The following is a 17,450-nucleotide window of genomic DNA, read 5'->3' on the forward strand; positions in this document are numbered from 1 at the left end:
AGGGATTTAGAGGCATACCAATTTAATAACTTTCTTACTACATATCCCACTATCATCTTCTAAGAGAAAAATCAAATCTCCCATCACATTAAGGCCTGACAGTGTTTAAAGAATTGCCTCACCTCCTTTGTGCTATTTTACTGCAATAGTGGCAAGAGAGCCAGGTGTAGAATGGAGTTTTCCAAATGTCTTATTTAGGATACCAGGTCGGTCCACAGTGTCTTGGAGGAATCACAGCATCATTTGCCATCGGTTCCAGTCCTGCCACCCCCAGACCTCAGGACTGGGAGGTGAGTGGAATGATTTTGTAAAGGCAATACAATTGGCTATGTATGATGATGAGGAGCTCTTGAATCATAGAACTCGTCCTTGAGCAGCTAAATGGCACATAATTTGGTCTTTACAGAGTTGGGGTGGGAGAGTTGGGGAATGAACAGACAGATAAAGAGCAAACACAGAAGAAAAAAAATTTTTTAACAAAGTAATATTTTTAACTGCCTAGGCAAATGGTTTTGTGAAAATACTTATATGAAAAGCAATACACTATTTTGCATTTATGTAGTCATCACTATTGGGTTTTGACATAAATGAAAATTTACAATAAAGTGAAACCACACAGGATTAAGGATTATGTACAATTCTGTATCAGATGATCTATAATATAGGCAATGTACTGCTTGAAACAATATCTTGATTTCTCATTTCACTTGCTAAAGATGTACAAAGAATACATGGATAAACAGAACACTAAATGAAACGGCAAAATAATCAATACCATTACAGAAAATATACATAACAAATTTATAATGCATGACAATACAAATAAGCAGTGTCTTTACTATAACAACTGCATTCCACAAAGAAAGTATCTACTAACAAATATGATCTAACTATACCGAAAACATATCACATATATAAAGCATCACAATCTACATAAATTTTACTGAGAATAAGCCATCTGAAGGCCATATCCTGGGCTGAAGTTTTCAAATAAACCTCCACTTTCAGAAAGCTGTTCACAACAGCCCCATCAGGTTTCATCAGACTTGATAACATTTGGCTTTTGCAAGATAAGCTATAATCTTCTCAAGGGAATCAAAATGTAAGACTGAGGTAAAGAGATACTACAAGAGGGAACTTTTTTGTTGGCACAAAAGATTTACATGAATAACCTCCAAAATGCTGATATATTTGACAGGATGGGTTCACAACACATGTATAATACTGACAGAAATAACACTACAACACTGAGATGAAGGACCTACTGACAAACACTAGCAAAAGCACCAATCCCTCTTCTTTCTCTCACTTCATGCTCAAGATTTTACACTGAAATTTACTCTTCTTTTCTACCTTTTTATTTTAATTTGGACCCTTTAATGTTTCCCATCCTGTAAGCAACAGAGCAGCTAAAGTCCCAAAAGCCTTGCTAACAAAGTTGGATGGCAAGTATTCCCTTAAATAGCATTTTTATCATCCAACCCAAAGGAGGTACAGGATGCAGATCTGCAAACTTACATACACTCAAATCATGAAGCAACCTCCAAACTATCAACAGAGTTTGGGATCATAAAAAATCAAAATACAGCTTTCATAGCTGCAAAAGCCAACCTATTCAAAGCCTGTTTACTTTTTATAGGTAGTTATTTTTAGCTTACAGGGATCATATTCACAAGATGATGTTGCAAGTACGTGCCAAACAGTGCAATGCCCTGTGAATTTAACAGGCACTATCCCTGACCTATTCAATTATACTTCAAAGGGAAAGAAAGTGGAATTGCTTGTGCATTGCTTCAGTGAGATCCCTAACCAAGCAGGCTTCTTTTAGCAGATCTAGCAGAAGATGAATAATAAAAGAAATCAACAATAGGGTAACTAGAAGTTTCACATTCCTTCTAGGAGATGAATAATAAAAGAAATCAACAATAGGGTAACTAGAAGTTTCACATTCCTTCTAATCAGTGACAAGGCACCCTGCTCCCAACTACCTGCACATAAAGTGCTATGTACCCACACTCCACAATCATTACTTTACTTCATTCACCTATTCTGAATTCGCATAAAACACAATTGTATGATTAAACAAACTGATACTGCAATAGAGGGAAGCATGACTTTTTAAAAAAATTTTAAAATCAAAATCACATTTTCCATGCATTTAACCACTGGATTAAATATATTACTATAGAAAAAAACCAATTGAAATGCTGATCTGACTTTAAGTTTAGGTTGATGTTTTTATTTAGTTTTATATTAAGTATTGAAAACAAACCTAGAGGTTCAAGTGGAAAGATAATAAATTAGATGTGTATGAATCATGCCACCTCCTAGAAAAGCTATCTTTTGTTAGGATGATAAAAAAAAAAAGGAAAAATCAGGAAAAAATGGTTCTTATAGACAGATACTTAAACTTTTACTGGAGCCTCTTCCCAAGATGTTTTTCTTCCCACTCTATATTTTTAAAAAAGAAAATACATTTTTCTTATCATGTAGTTAGGTATTATTTGGGGTCCAACTGTAAATTGGGCTTACACTTAATAAAAAAAATAACAAAAACAACAACAACAACAAAAACAAAAAAACAAAGTAGAACGTGTTTTCTTTCTCATGCCTTTCCTCTAGTTGAAAACTTCACTTTAAAAAATTCTATTTGCAGGAGGGACGTTATATAGAAAAGCCAATCTATGAAACCTTTCTTATTTCATAACTCTAAACTTGAACTCACTATTCTTTGAAATCTTTGTTTACACAGTTGATTGTAAGAGAAAGAAATCCAGTGACAGGAGGACAGGCACAGCTTAGCTTGAGAGTATCCAGAAAAGCGTCCTGGTGTCAGGGAGTAGAACTGCCCCCATCAGAACCATGGCACTTTGGGTGAAGGTGTGTCAGAGGGGCAGGAACTGGAGGGAGGGGAAGAAACAGGCACAGGTCAGGTCAAAATTCTTCCTCCCAGTCCATCAATTCTGTGATGGTCTGAAGAGCACAATTACTAGCAACTTTAACAAACTTCAGCATATTAGGGAAGAGACTATTAGCTGAGTTGGAAAGATAAAAAATAACTATCTTTGAAAATCAATTCTCCTAGTAAAAATCTCCTTTGTGCAAAGTTGAAAGGAGCTTCAATCAACTACAGGAGGGCAGAGAGTTTCAGAGCCTCCCCTACCAGTGAGCCCCATTGTTAACAGTTAATACAAGGAAAGGGTTATATAAATAGTCAGATAGAAATAGACTGCATTTCCTTTTTAAAGATGACAGAAACTTTCTGAATTTCATAAACCTGTACTCATTATTCTGTCTGGACCCAAGGGGTATAAGCTTGACTTTAAGCATCTTTCATATGCTTGGAATCTAATTTTATGAATTTATTCTAAGACATAAATCAGGTAAGAGAAAAGTATATGGATGGATTTTGAAAAGAAATTGGGTTCCCTGGGTACTTATAGTAGATTGAGGAGTGAGAGATTTACAAAGATACAATTCTCTAGAAGTTAAGGAAGATGGAAACAAAATCAAATCTTTTACATCCTGATACTGACATTCATTAATTTTTTCACCAAAAGCACATCAAGTGAAGGAAACTAGAAACAGTTTCCAGTTATTATTAAAGTGTTTCAAGAGCCAGGGAACCCCCTGAGATGGAAACAAAACAACACAGTATTCAAGTTTTCTTCACAAGGCTACCCTGTACTGGGCAAGACTTAGATCACTTCTGGCTTCAAAAAAATATAAAGCATTGCTAAAGAAACTTTCTGAAAAAAGAAAACTACTACAGGTTGGCCAAAAACTTGTTTTAAAATCTGTCCTGTAAAATCCCTACTTCCTTTGAAACTCCAAAGGTTACAACATTTCATTTGAGATAGTTGGCAGTCAGGGCTTCATCAGTTGTGTTACTGATTTTCTAAACCTTCAAATGAGAATAAACATGGTGGAAGCAGACCTGGCTGCTGCATCTCCTAAGTGAGAAACAACTCTGAAGAGTGTGGGTAGTCTACAGGCTCATAGTAGAAAAGTTGGAGAAATAAAAAATAGGAAATAAAACATAACAAAGGAGATTTAGAGCTGGCATATTTCCAAGCTCTTTTCTAAAACTGTATCCAGGGCCCTCTCGATTTCTATCTCTAAACAAATATTTGTGCACTGTGGTGCATGATGTTTCTTACAGTTTCACAAAATAAACAGTTAACACATGAAAAGGAAGCAAGACTTCTGCTATTCTTTGAGGATGCTCAGAAGTAAAGGCTGCTTTGCCTTCATTTTATGGATCTGTAGCTTTTTCTCCAGAGGGTGCTAATGACTGGGGGTTGCCTCCTCTGGTTAAGACTCTCAAGCCCCAATTAAATGAACTTGTTCCCATCCAGATCCCCCAAACAGATCATAACAGCATGTTGTTTTTATCTCTCGATTGTCATGACTGAAAGATTGTCCTTAGGGTACATGAGGCCTGTGCCTATGATACAATGCCACTAGAGATCATCTTTTAAGGGAGAAGCTTTCTCAGTCAGGAAAAATTAAGGATTTGGTTTAAATTGCAGACCAGAGGAAAGCTGACATATTCTTTTGGGCTGCACTGTTGGAAACTGCATCACCGAACCTATCTATGGTCCCTTACTGGCATTCTGACTCTTGCGCTGCCTCAATGCATCTTCTGCCACTTCTGTATCAGGTGAATGGGGCTGTTCTGTGACGTCTTCTTCAGCCTCATCAGGTTCAACTTCTTCCTGGGTCATACTGCCCTCTCTCAGGGGCCCTTGGTCACTGACTTCACTTTTCTCCTCATCCATACCACCTGGCAGATTGTCCTCTTCCTCTTCCTCCTCTGCTTCATCCTCATCACCAAGGTCTTCTTTCTCTTCTTCATCATCAACAAGGCTGTCCTTGTTTTCTTCTTCATTTGAATCATCTTTTTCCTCCTCTGCATCCTGCAACTGTTCAGCCCTGTGAGCTTCCTCAGACTTCTGATTCTGCTCTGTAGAGAGAAGACAGGAAAAACATCCTCCAAATAAATGATGGTAATTCAGTATTCAATTGAGTGTGTTTATCTATGAAATGAAAAAAACAGGTGAATTGACAGTTTTATCCACCTTGAAGCTCTTGGTATTATACAGAACAATTCCTTACTTAGCATCCTAGCCCCCACCTAGGCTTCTCCTTCCCTGAGGGCCTTCAGTTACTATGTTGACTTTGGCAGAACATGTGGGCAGAGAGCAAAGGTTCCTTCATGCTCTGTATTTTGTAGCTTTTAAAAGGGTCAGTGGCTGACTGGTCATAGCAATTGGTTCAGAAATGTGACTTGAGCTGAACCAATCAGAATACTCCCTAGGAGAGTCAGGAAGAAAGGCCATCCTGTTTCTTAGTAACTGGTTAAACTGGTAAGATGTGAGTTGGGACTGCTGACAGCCACTAAATGAGCACCATGGAAACAGAAATCCAACATCACTCAGGCTGGGAATGATGCCAGAACACCCTTGGACTTTTCAGACAAGTAAGCTAATAAATTTTCATGTTCCCCCCTGAAGATGCTTTATACTGGGTTTCTGTTACATTTAAGAATTCTAAGGATCACATATATTATTCAATTATCTATGGAAGTCTCAAAGCCCCCAAAATTTCAAGTATGAAAATTCAAATTTATCTAAACTTCAAATAAAATTCAACAATTACAAAGTCTTTATGCAAAGTCTCAAAAAATAGCCATGAAAAAGACATTCAAATCCAGGGCCACTTAATTCCAGAAGCAGTGTGAAACATTGCTAGGATTCAGGAATACTGCCTTAAAGGACAGTAACACACAGTAGAGACTCAATAAATGTGCACTTCTCTCCCTCCTATTGTTCAATTCAAATGAGGAAAAGCTGTCCACTGATTAATGATTAATAAAGGGCATAAAACTAAAGAGCAATTACCAATATAAAATATACTCCAACTTAACAGAGGAGAAAAAGGATTTTTTATTTTCAAATATACTCAGAGAACATATTTTAAGAAAATTGTCAAGGTGATATTTTGTTCATTTAAAAAATCAGGGGAAACCCCCTATGTATAAGAAGCACAAAAAGAATTCCAAACCATAGAACACCATAAAATTCTAAACATACTCTCACATATGAGCTTTTCAGACTTACCAGAATGTTCAGATAAATTCCTTGGAAGTGGCACATAGAAACATTCTGATATTATCACCAAGATCTGGAGGAAGAAAAGTGATTTTATAGTAAGTTCACATAACAGTTATTACCAAAGGGTATCAAAATTAGGCCTTGCTTCTATATAAACACACATTCTTAGACTAATAATTAATAGCTGATCAAAAGTCTTCAAAAAGATAAAGATATAATTAAGAATTTCCTCCTTTCAAATGTGACGTAACACAGGAAAATACCAATAATTTAGAACAAGGGCCACAAAGTCAAAAGCCTACAGAGAGTCTACTATAAATAGATGAGTGAAACAGGTATAAGAAAACAGGCTCTACAAGCCAAGTCTAAAATGGTCTCCTTAAAAACACTATTTTGAACAAAAAAAACTACTACGTATTTATTTGAGCTGCCCCACACTAATGGGTAACCCTCAATTGAGTGGAAGAACACTTCAGGGTCTGGAATTCTTAAGAATACCATTGAAATTTCTACAGACAAACTGTGAGAAAACTACTCAAAAATGTGAACTAAATCCTATTTGAGGCAGTGATGGATTAGTTTCATCTCTGACCTTGACTGAAGCATAAGTCATTTTCTATTGTAATAACCATGTCTTTTTCCTTGATGAACTCTAAGCTCCTTAAGGATAGGATCCATCTGCCATGGCCAGGGACCAGTAATGAGCCATACTGATGATACTAATGGCTACATCCAATAAGGCACCTGGTGCCAGAACAAAATTAGGATCCACTCTCTTCGTGTACAATTTTCCCTGCCCTTAAAGCACAACACAAACAGATCCAAGAATAAAGAAAGCTGCCCATTTAGAAGGCTATACATTTCTTCTTGTATTTAATGCTTAGATTACAACTTCTTTTTGAATAATTGTCCAGTCTTTAAAAACAGGAATAGTGCTACATATACTAGTGTTTTACATGTGCTCTAAAATTTTAAATAAGTCAATTCATAGTCCTTTTGATTCAATATTATAAGTATCAAATGAGTACTCTACTTTGTGTTCAGGATTACTACTAGGCATATATTCATTTATTACTGTACTTGATATTTGGTTCATTAGGTTCAAGGTACCATGCATGTTAATATCTGGGGCGTGTGTTGCAAAGAGAAAAAAACTAAGTTTATGGAAAATAAGTCTCATACAAAGCACTCTGATACTTAAGAGATAAAGAGCTTACATCCAGGTATGGAGTGGAGAAGGATCAAGGATGGAGAAAGCATTGAGCCAGAGCATAGAGTGGACAGCATAGGCAACATTCACTGCGTGGCTGCTCTAAGCTGCAGCCAGTGAGATTCCTGAGGCTCCTGGATCTCGATAAAGTCACAAGTGCCAGGTTCAGGAGACCCATGAAGTAAGGCAGTGCATTTCAGGAAGGCTTTGTGGGTTGGGGAACAACAAGCTCCAAGCCATTAAATCACCCTTACCAGCAAAGAGGAAGCATTTCCATGTGTTAGGACTGAGGTTAAGGATCTTACATTTTTAATGTGATATTCATATGTTTACTAGCTATTTTCAGGACATAATATCTCTTGTGACTTTTTTTCTTTCTTAATTTCACCAGGAAGGACAAAGTCCTAATATATTGCAAGTGAAGAAGAAATATCTTTCAGTGACAATACAAGCATTTCCAACAATGCCCACAAGGGAGAAACTTGCATTTATGATACTAGAGGGCAGGCTGGTACTGGAGAAAAGACTCACAGGGGACCAGTCCCACCTTTGTCTTTCTTGCATTAGCTGAATAACCTGAAGTTCCCTTAACTGCTTTCGCTTATGCTCAAAAGGACAGGTTTGAGCTAGCCTACCACCAAGTCCTGTTGTCTTCCTTCTCAGAAACTGGGAGGAAATCCTCTCATCTTTTCATTAGATTCTTTCACTTCAAGGTCTAATTCTGGTCTAGAAAACCTTTCAGAAACAGTCTATAGGAGAATGGTACCTTTCTCTTCATCTTCTACAATGACCATAATAGGTTTTGGCTTCTACCTAGATGCAGATAACCATGCTCCAAAATGAAGAGGTGCACTGAAAGATGGAGTTTTTTCACAGAGTTATGACATTCATGATTCTAACACTGGGGACCTTCCTCTGTGGAAGGCCCCAGGCTAGACATTGGTTATCAGCATCTAGAAAAATAATCTACTTAAGCACCAGAATTTGAATAGTGCCTATATATGGCAACAGAAATAGATATGGCAGAGGAGAAAGCAAGTCAGCCTCTTCTTTTTCCATGAATGAACTATCTGAACTGAAAAGCTTGTAGACCTAAGCTACTTGGATCATAGCCTGTGTTCTGCAGGGCTTTTCTGCTTCTCTAAAACTTTGCTGCCTTTCACCCTTCAGAGTCCAGTTACTGACAGCACAATGTGATCCTGTCACAGTCATTTGATCTATAGACTATGAACTAAAGATCACTCCAATGTTAGTTAAAAATACAGAATATATACTTGATTCTAAAACTGAGCTCTTTATTTAATGTGAAAAATAACATTTTATAAAATACTTCTACCATTACCAGGCTCAATCAAGAAAACAAACAAAAGTCAAATCAGCAGACTTGTTTTCATTTCCCATATTTTAAAACTGGGGTGGGGGGGGAATAGTAAATACAATAGTCAAGCTAAATGAAGAAATAATAGAGAACATTTCTTATGGAAAACATCTTGCCCTCCTAGCACTATGAAGACACACATAAAAGGAAGGAATGTCTCAAAAGTCATCAGAACCAAGTTCACATGTCTGCAAGCCTGGCCTTGACTTTTAGCCCCAGGTAATGGCAGAGGTGTCACAGAGTGCTGAAACTCACATCTGAAGCTCTGGCCTCTAATCCTGACTGTAAAAAGCAAGTGAGTCACAAAGCCTCTGCTGGCTGCAGCTTCTCTGGGAAGGGGGGTGGTGAAATAGAGTATTTTAAAGGCTGTTTCCTTTGAGTACTCGGGCAATTCCTACTCTTCTATTTTGAGAAATCCTATACTCAGCAGTTTTATCTCAGATTTATTCTATCTGAACTACTCATCTTTACATCCTGGCTTCACAACAGATGTGTCATTCCCCAGGGAATGTGGGCAAGATGTGGGGCAGCTGCTTCTCTGGGCCATTCAGAGCCAGTCTCAGTGATTCTGTTGAGCAGCAGCATCCTTTTCCCTAGTGTGCTACATTCACTCTGTGGCTAAGAGGTGAAAACAATTGAGAAATGCTTCTTCTATAATCCTAGAAGCTAGTGAAAAGGCCATTCTGGAATAGATGATTTCAAAAGAGATAAAAGAATTCAGCTCTTTCAAATTGTACAACTAATTCCTAAAGATAAGATTTAAAACTACAAAAAAATAAAGATTTCTGAAGGCAAAAATTCTACATACTTTACAATTTTACAAAAACGTGATCTTAAAGATGTATTTACTATTTCTGATTAACAGATTATTTTGCTAAATAACATTATCTTCCCATGTTTTTATAAAGGCACAATAGAGTGTTTTCTTTATCACTTGAATCTTCTTTCTTCAAGTCAAGCCTCCAATAACCTTCCTATAATGTTATTTCAATCTAAGTTTCAAAATGAACCTCATGCATAAGCAGGCCTGACTCAATTTCTTAGACTTAAAAGTAACCTCAAAGTCTAAAACTCTTTATGCTGAGAATTTTCACTGGTTTTCCAACAGGTTCGTACTCAACCTACATTCCCTTTGTCTCCATCTCTGAATTACCCAGGACCTCATCCTGTTCCCCTACAAAAGCCTCACACTGCTAGAAAAATCTGACATTAAAAATACATGGGAGAAGCACAAACAGTTAATTCTACTTAAATCCAAAGTCAAATCCCTTTAAAACAGGGCAGTGGAGACATGTAAACTAGCAATACAATTAATATAACAGAATATAACACACCAGGGACCTAATTATTAATTTATTCAGGTTGCTAAATTTCATCCCTACCTCTAAAGTTAACACCAGTAGTAAATCTCAAAGATAAGCCATAATGTGAATACAGCATGCTCTTGTAAAAATAAGAACTAAGTGTCCTCCACTCCTTAGAGTTATTACTTTGTCAGACCAAGTTGTGACTTAGTATCAAGTCAATTGCTAAGCATTTAAGCTTATTAAAAAGAAATGTACACAATCTTACCTAAAAGTTTGTTCTTTAATATAAAACTTTTATAATCATTAATTATTCTCACCATGGAGTAGTTAACAGCTATGTCATTACCATACAGTAAAAAGGCTTTTCAGAACTTCTAAGAATTCAACAGGAAATCAAGTTGATCAAGGGCAGGTTAAGAGAAAGACAAAAATAATTTGTATCAAAGAGTAAAATATGCCAGGTGTGGTGGTAAACATTTGTAATCCCAGCAGCTCAGGAGGTTGAGGAGGAAGGGTTGGGAGTTCAAAGCCAGCCTCAGCAAAAGCGAGGCAGTAAACAATTCAGTGAGACCCTGACTCTAAATAAAGTACAAAACAGGGCTGGGGATGTGGCTCAGTGGTCGAGTACCCCTGAGTTCAATCCCCAGTCCCCCCTTCAAAAAAAAAGTAAAATATGCCACACATTTATAGTTGCCTATATAATTAAATAAATAAATTTATTATTTCAACTTTCACCTAAAACACCTAGGGATAAAATACTGAGATACCTACTGGATACTGATTTTCATGTCCAAGGAGAACATGGTGATTTACGCTGAATCTTTTTTTCCCCCCACATTAATGACAGTGTTCTTTCATCCACATTATTTTACAAAATTCACCTCAGGAAAACCAAATATGTATAAGCAACTGTATGTATAAGCAGCTGGTCAGGAGCAGAGGTTCAATTGGAGGATATGAACAGAAAAAAAAAAAAAAAAAAAACTTTGATCTAAGTAAGAAACAAATTCACAACTTTGGCCTTATCACCACCATAGTCTAATCAAGTAGGCAATGTGTAAAAACCATAGTCAACTCAGTTGTCTTGGAAACTATCAAGTCTGGGTCTCTGTTTCTTCGTTCTCCAGTGTTTATGTTCTGGGCAATACACATCTTCAGAATAGTTAAGGGATAGGACTAGGGAGCGATAATTTAATGAACTTTCCATTATATCTCATATTACCCTTAAAAGTAACATTAAATAGTCAAATGCTATTTAATTACTTGATTATACACAAAAGAATGTTTTGTGTTTTTTTCTTTCTTAGTCCCCTTTGAGTTTTACAGGAAATCCACATTTCTTTAAAGAAGAAAAAAATTGGTTTTCTCTCTTACCAGACCCATAAGGAGGCCAAAAAGCAAAGTGGCAATGACAAAAAAGACATAAGAACACCAGGCAGGAATTCCAAGGGTCACTGTGAAATAGTTGTGAAGATGCTGCAAACAAAAGAAAAAAAAATTACTTGTAATGAGGACCAAAAATATTTTAATCATCTTCTCTAACACCAACCTGCAAATTGTCTATCCATACATTTTTCCACAAAATGACCCCAAATATGTACCCAAATGACTCTTAATGAGCAAGTCAAGTTTTTCAACATTGAAATACTCAGAGTAATTATAAAGGTTGTATCTAAAAAGAGTTATCTTTCCCTAGAGCTCTGGACCTGAACAGAACTCTAGTAAACTGTTTTGCTAGTCCTTTCTTCGATCATGATTTGTTTTGTTTTGGTCCCTCATATAAATAATTATATATATTCAGTATTTATTCATAACACGGCATCTTTTAAAAAAATGAAATTCTTGGTCCTTTAGAAATTTTTATGTAAAGCAAAATGACTACAGAACCAACTATTTAAAATTGTCTCCATATTTACTTTTTCAAATCAGACTTATTATTCTATCCCTTAACAACTTTATTAACTACTACAAGTAATAAAATGCAATACTGAACAGAAGAAATTTTTTGATTAATTTATTTTAAGCAAATGAGATTTTATTAGTCTTTCAGTAGAACATACATTATCTTATGCTTACTATTCTCTGGGACTCTAATGACAAATACTTGAAGAGACACAATCTTAGCTAGGAACTAGTTACCTGCTAACTCACACAGGGTTATAGACATGAACCTGCTCATTTAATGTCAAGGTCCACTTAGATGCGAAGTTGCAGAGCTAATGCTTCCCCATGGTAATTTAGTCATCTGTTTTGATCCTTACATTGCCATCAACTATAATCCAAGCAATTTCTAGACACGGGGTAAAATGGTTCCAAGTTATATAGATATAATCAACAAGCAGAGATAATGATTAAATGATCTGCCTAGAACTGATAAAATAGATGAAAATGAATTCAAGTTTCTGTTTAATTTCATATTTCTCAAAATTTAAATCATTCCCATTGGTTTCCTAGTTTTATTTTGGGCAATTTAATAATACATTTTACTCTGGCTTAATTCTGAATGAAAGACAAGCAAACAAAAAAGTTGGTTAAATGATCTCATATAATCTGATAGATCTAAATGAAGACTCAGCAAACATTTTAAGCACTAACACATGTAATCAAAGTATTCAATCAACACTTGTTGAATAAGGAAAAGATATCAAATGCTTGAACTATTCACATGAAATATAAACAAACAATTTGTAAAGCTGCTGTCTTTCTTCTGTTGATGGCACTTGTCATCAGTCTGTGCTTAGTCAGGACGATTGCTTATGAAGGGTAGTTTAAAACTCTTTCAATGTAAGTTCAAAAAGTATTATACATTTCCTACTTTAGAACATAATGTTTATTGAACAATTTATGCTTTTCTTGATGACTCAGTGCAATCAACACGATTAAGCTCTGAAATGTGCCAAAGAATTAAGATACTAATTAAGATACTAAAAGTCAATCTGCCTCCGTGCTGACTCAGGGATGCATTCTGGAACTTGTTTTGTGTCTTCTGATTTACCTCATTTATGTGATTGGAATAAAAAAACTGAAATTTTTAGATGATTGTGTCTTATGCCCTTTCTGCAAAATAAATGATTGCAACTTTCAAGAAAATATTCTTTTAGATTTTAGTAAGTTATTTGCTTTTGAATCATTGCATTCTGAGTCCAACATTTTTTAGCATTCTCAAAACATTATCTTATTGTAATGAGCTTCACTTCAATTTTTATACCAACCCACTCTTGAAGCAATTTGAGCTTCTTAAAGAAACTCTGCCATCTTGTGGTTTTTTTCAGGTAATTATTACTAAAGACATTAATCAAGTTATGTTTTCACAATCTGTAGATATGAATCTATCTGTTTACTTTGAGTTCATAATGGCTTTAGGGACCCTCTGTGAATGTTATAAGTCACAATATTAAGTATCTGGAGTTTTGCTTCAAGATCTGGATAGAACTATGATAAAATTGTTTTGCTCATTTTTTCTTCCATCATCAAAGATTTTTTTGGTCCCCCTTGCCTATGTGTACATGTGTGCATGTGTGTATGTATGTGTGTCCAAAATAATAACTAACACTTATTTGATTTAATTTTAGATTTTCATGTTTGTTTCTTTAGCCATGTTTCTTTAAATACCAGTTTTCACTTGTGTAAAATCCTGGTCCTTGTTCAATATTACATGTTCTCATTACAAGGAAGTACCTGGATATTTACTGAAAATGCACTCAAATGTCACCTGATGGGTATGATAACCTATACCATTATATATTATATTATCTGACTTAGGGCTAATTTCTGGCTAAATATATAACTGAGTTGAAAGACCAAATGAAAAACATCACTACAACAGAGTAAATGAGAACAGACCAATCAGTGGTCAGACTGGATTTAAGGAACCAGGCCAAGGTCCCCATGGTCAGAGGCAGAACCTTCCTTCCCCATGAAGGCCAGGACTCCCTCCAGAAGTCTAAACCATTACAGGCTGAATAAAATGCCACCCAGAGCATCCACCCATCCAAACCAATGTTTCACAGTCTCACTCAAAACTGAATTGGCCCTGAAAAACAGAAAGTCTTTGGATTTAGAACTTGCCTGTATCACAGAATATATACTCTGAGGTCAAGGACAGGCTTGATCCCTCACACACACAGATCAGAATTGCCAAAATATTTTCACTATGTGTGAGCAGGCAGGAAGGACTCCTCGGTGGTAGTGGAGTACTCAATCCTCCTCCATGTTCTACCCCCAATATTTGCAATGAGACACAGACTTGCAATCTCTTGTAGAGTCCATGAAAGGAACCTCGTGAATGGCACAGTCTCACTGTAACATTCTACAAAACATTCTAGACATTTTTATGAGAGAGGAAAAAACAGTAAGACAAGAGACACTGCTATGTAAATCACAAGGGAATGTTTTCAAGTTCTTTTTAATTTTTTTAGATGTTGATGGACCTTTATTTTATTCATTTATTTATATGTGGTGCTAAGAATCAAAACCAGTGCCTCCCACATGCTAGTCAAGCAGCACTACCACTGAGCCACAACCCCAGCCCTCAAGTTTTAAAATAGTATTATTCTCCAATATAAACATGCAAGACCTTTAATTCTCATCCTTGGATATTTATGAAACACTAAATTTTCTGTTATGATAATCTAATCAAAAGAGAAGGTGATATTCATCAAACAGATTGTCCTCTCCAGGATGTAGCATGCCTTAGTTTAGCTAAAATTTGCCATGTCTATGCCCTTTCATAACAACAGTGACCTTTAGGAGATATAAGTTATATCCTATATTAGTTTTAGTAATTCACCAAATTTGATCAAACAATATTTTAAATACATTTAAACACTAAACCTAGTTATCAAAAGTATGTATGTTGTACAAGTGCCACAGAATTGTGTTTTAAGTTTATAATTAGTCTTGTTTAAAATAAACAAATAAAAACAACAACAAAAAAGTATTCTTGTTGTCTATCACCAGAAGGGGAAATAAAATAATAAAGATGGCAATGATTAATGATTATAACTACAAAAAGTAGTTATCAAATATAACATAAGTGCCAGATTCTATGCTAAACATTCAAAGAGTTCTGGTAAGAACAGTCTATGTCAGAGAAAGCAAACAGCTTCAGAAACATGAACACAAGGAGGAAAAAGATGGCTTGTGTTTTGAAAGGGAGAAGGATAGTGCCTCTGAAGCATGGTAGCCAATCATAAAGAGAGATAAGAAAACAAAGACTAGAACATCTCTGTCCACACATGTGCCATCAGACAAAAAAATATCTCAGCCTGGAGAACCCTAGTCCTGACTATGAAACCAGAGCCAATGGCAGTGCTTCCTAAAATGCAGTCTTCTTCACATCACCTTCATGACATTCACCTCACCCTATACTGCTTTGAGAGTATTAACATTGCATTAAGTTGAATCATTTTAAGTTTTAATAAAAGTTTAAAAAAGTTTTTTATATTGCTACTGCCTTAGAAAATCAGAGTCAATTCTGGACTTTGAAGATGTCTCCTCTCTGAGAAACTTTTCAAGTTGTTCACCTTCTAGACTTCATTGACTCCTTTTATGAGTGAAGCATATGGAATGTCAAGACAATCCATGAGGACAGGATTACTTCTATGAGTTTATACAAAGATATCTAGTATACAGGTGAATGCCCTCATGATTGGATTAGAAAAACAATTTGAATTTGGTGATGGAGAGAACACTGATGATCATTTACTCTTAGCCACATTGTGGTACAAATTACCAATCAAAAATTCCTAGGGTTCCACTGGCCATGGTGGAGTATGCCTATAGTCCTAGCAGCTCAGCAGGCTAAGGCAGGAAGATTGCAGGTTCAAAGCTAGCAACTTAATGAGCTATAAGCAAACTAGTGAATCCCTGTCTCAAAACAAAAAAAATGTAAAAAGTTGGGGATGTGACTCAGTGGTTAATTGCTCTGGGATTCAATCCTTGTTACAAAAAAAAAAAAAAAATCCTAGGGTTCAAGGTAACTGCAAAAAGGCTATTCAAGCGACTGCCCTACTTAAGGGTTCACTTCAAATAAGAACATAGGGGAGGCTGATGCAAAATGAAGAAGGACAAATGCAAACCAAATAAAATCTCTTGAGTTCATAGGAATTCAGCTAAGTGGGTATCACAATACCAGGCAACCCTAGAATCCTAAGGTCCAGTTTTTAACTCCAAAATGTCAGACAAGCAAGTTGACTTCACTCCTAAAACAGAAATTCAAGGACTTTAAGGAATCACTAGTTTAGTAGGATCTGATGTTCTAGATATTGACATTTTTTTCCATTGGTTTTTTTTTTTTTTTTTCATTACAGAAAAATTAGAGAGTGCCGCAGTCTGGCTGGGCACAATTCAGGAGTCACTTGTTAAAAGAAACGAACTTTATTTTTATAACCACACACCGCACCACACAGCTCCTCAGGAAAAACCCTCAGAGCCCAACTGCCATCACCGGCTTCTCACAAGCCTCTCAACCTCCCCCAGTCCTCCTGCTCTTGAGGCCCATGGGCAATTGGCTGGGTCGCGTGGGCGGAGCCAAAAAAATCCCCCAATGAGAAGCTCCATGGTCTGAAAGGGCGCAGCCCAATGAGTATCACCGCAAAGGAGCCAATCAGCTAGAAGTTGCTGGGGCACTGTGAGCCAATCATCAGCTGGCAGCTGGAAGTTTGCTGGGGCCCCTTCAGCTGTGGCTCTCAACAAGAGAGTACAGAAAAAACAGGTCTTTAAAATCAGCCAGAATTCCAGTATTAGAGAATATCATTGTCAAGAATCTATTTGATCTGTCTAGGCATTTTTCTATATAAGTGATACATAATGTTTTGCTATCTTTCCCCCCAATTAATAAGTTGCATCTTTCTTTTCAGAAAAATTTACTTCTAATAGCTAGCCAAGCAGGAAAGTTGACTGCTAAGGAAAAATTGACTTCTATTTGTATACATATCCACAAAATCTCAGTAGGATAAAAGACTATAGACAGACATCACCAATTTTGCTTCTCTAGCTTTAGCTACATTACTTCTTTCTTGCTTACATGTTTTTATCTTCTTTCTCTGAGACTTTCCACACTTTATGTTTTAGCCTCATCCATGATCTCTCTGTCTCTCCCTCCCACACCACGTGCTGTGCTTCTTCTGTTCATTGTTAATACTACAGTTTTACTTCTGTTCACTGTTAATACTACAGTTTTATTTTATCTAGACATAAGTTAAAAACAGATGACATTCCAGACAATTATATATTTGACCCTGACAAGAGACTCCTGGGCAAAAGAAAAAGTCAGATAACTAAGCAGACAGGACAGTCAGCTAAGACTGCTAAGTAAGGCTGACAAAGCCAGACTATGCCAAGATTTGGAAATGGGGACCAGAAAGACCTGATGGGACATCAAAGACTAGGCCCCATCAGGCCAAATATCATACATCTTGTAAATAAGAAGTCAAGAG

The 17,450-nt window shown here is 36.3% G+C and overlaps 1 protein-coding gene across 2 annotated transcripts in view; it reads right to left on the reverse strand.

Annotated features, from left to right (window-relative positions):
• Window positions 1-541: 541 nt before the first annotated feature.
• The window catches only part of Tmx4 (thioredoxin related transmembrane protein 4), a 40,863-nt gene continuing 23,954 nt past the window's right edge, over window positions 542-17,450 (reverse strand). For both annotated transcript variants that reach the window (XM_015482839.2, XM_048811295.1), the window contains exons 6-8: window positions 11,386-11,487; window positions 6,123-6,186; window positions 542-4,966 (exon numbers count right to left, since the gene is read on the reverse strand). In XM_015482839.2, the coding sequence (XP_015338325.1) occupies window positions 4,596-4,966; window positions 6,123-6,186; window positions 11,386-11,487 (537 nt within the window). In that variant the 3' untranslated portion in view covers window positions 542-4,595. The remainder of the gene's footprint in view (window positions 4,967-6,122; window positions 6,187-11,385; window positions 11,488-17,450) is intronic.

Source organism: Marmota marmota, unplaced genomic scaffold (assembly GCF_001458135.2).
Source record: "Marmota marmota marmota unplaced genomic scaffold, marMar, whole genome shotgun sequence".
Taxonomy (NCBI): Eukaryota; Metazoa; Chordata; class Mammalia; order Rodentia; family Sciuridae; genus Marmota; species Marmota marmota.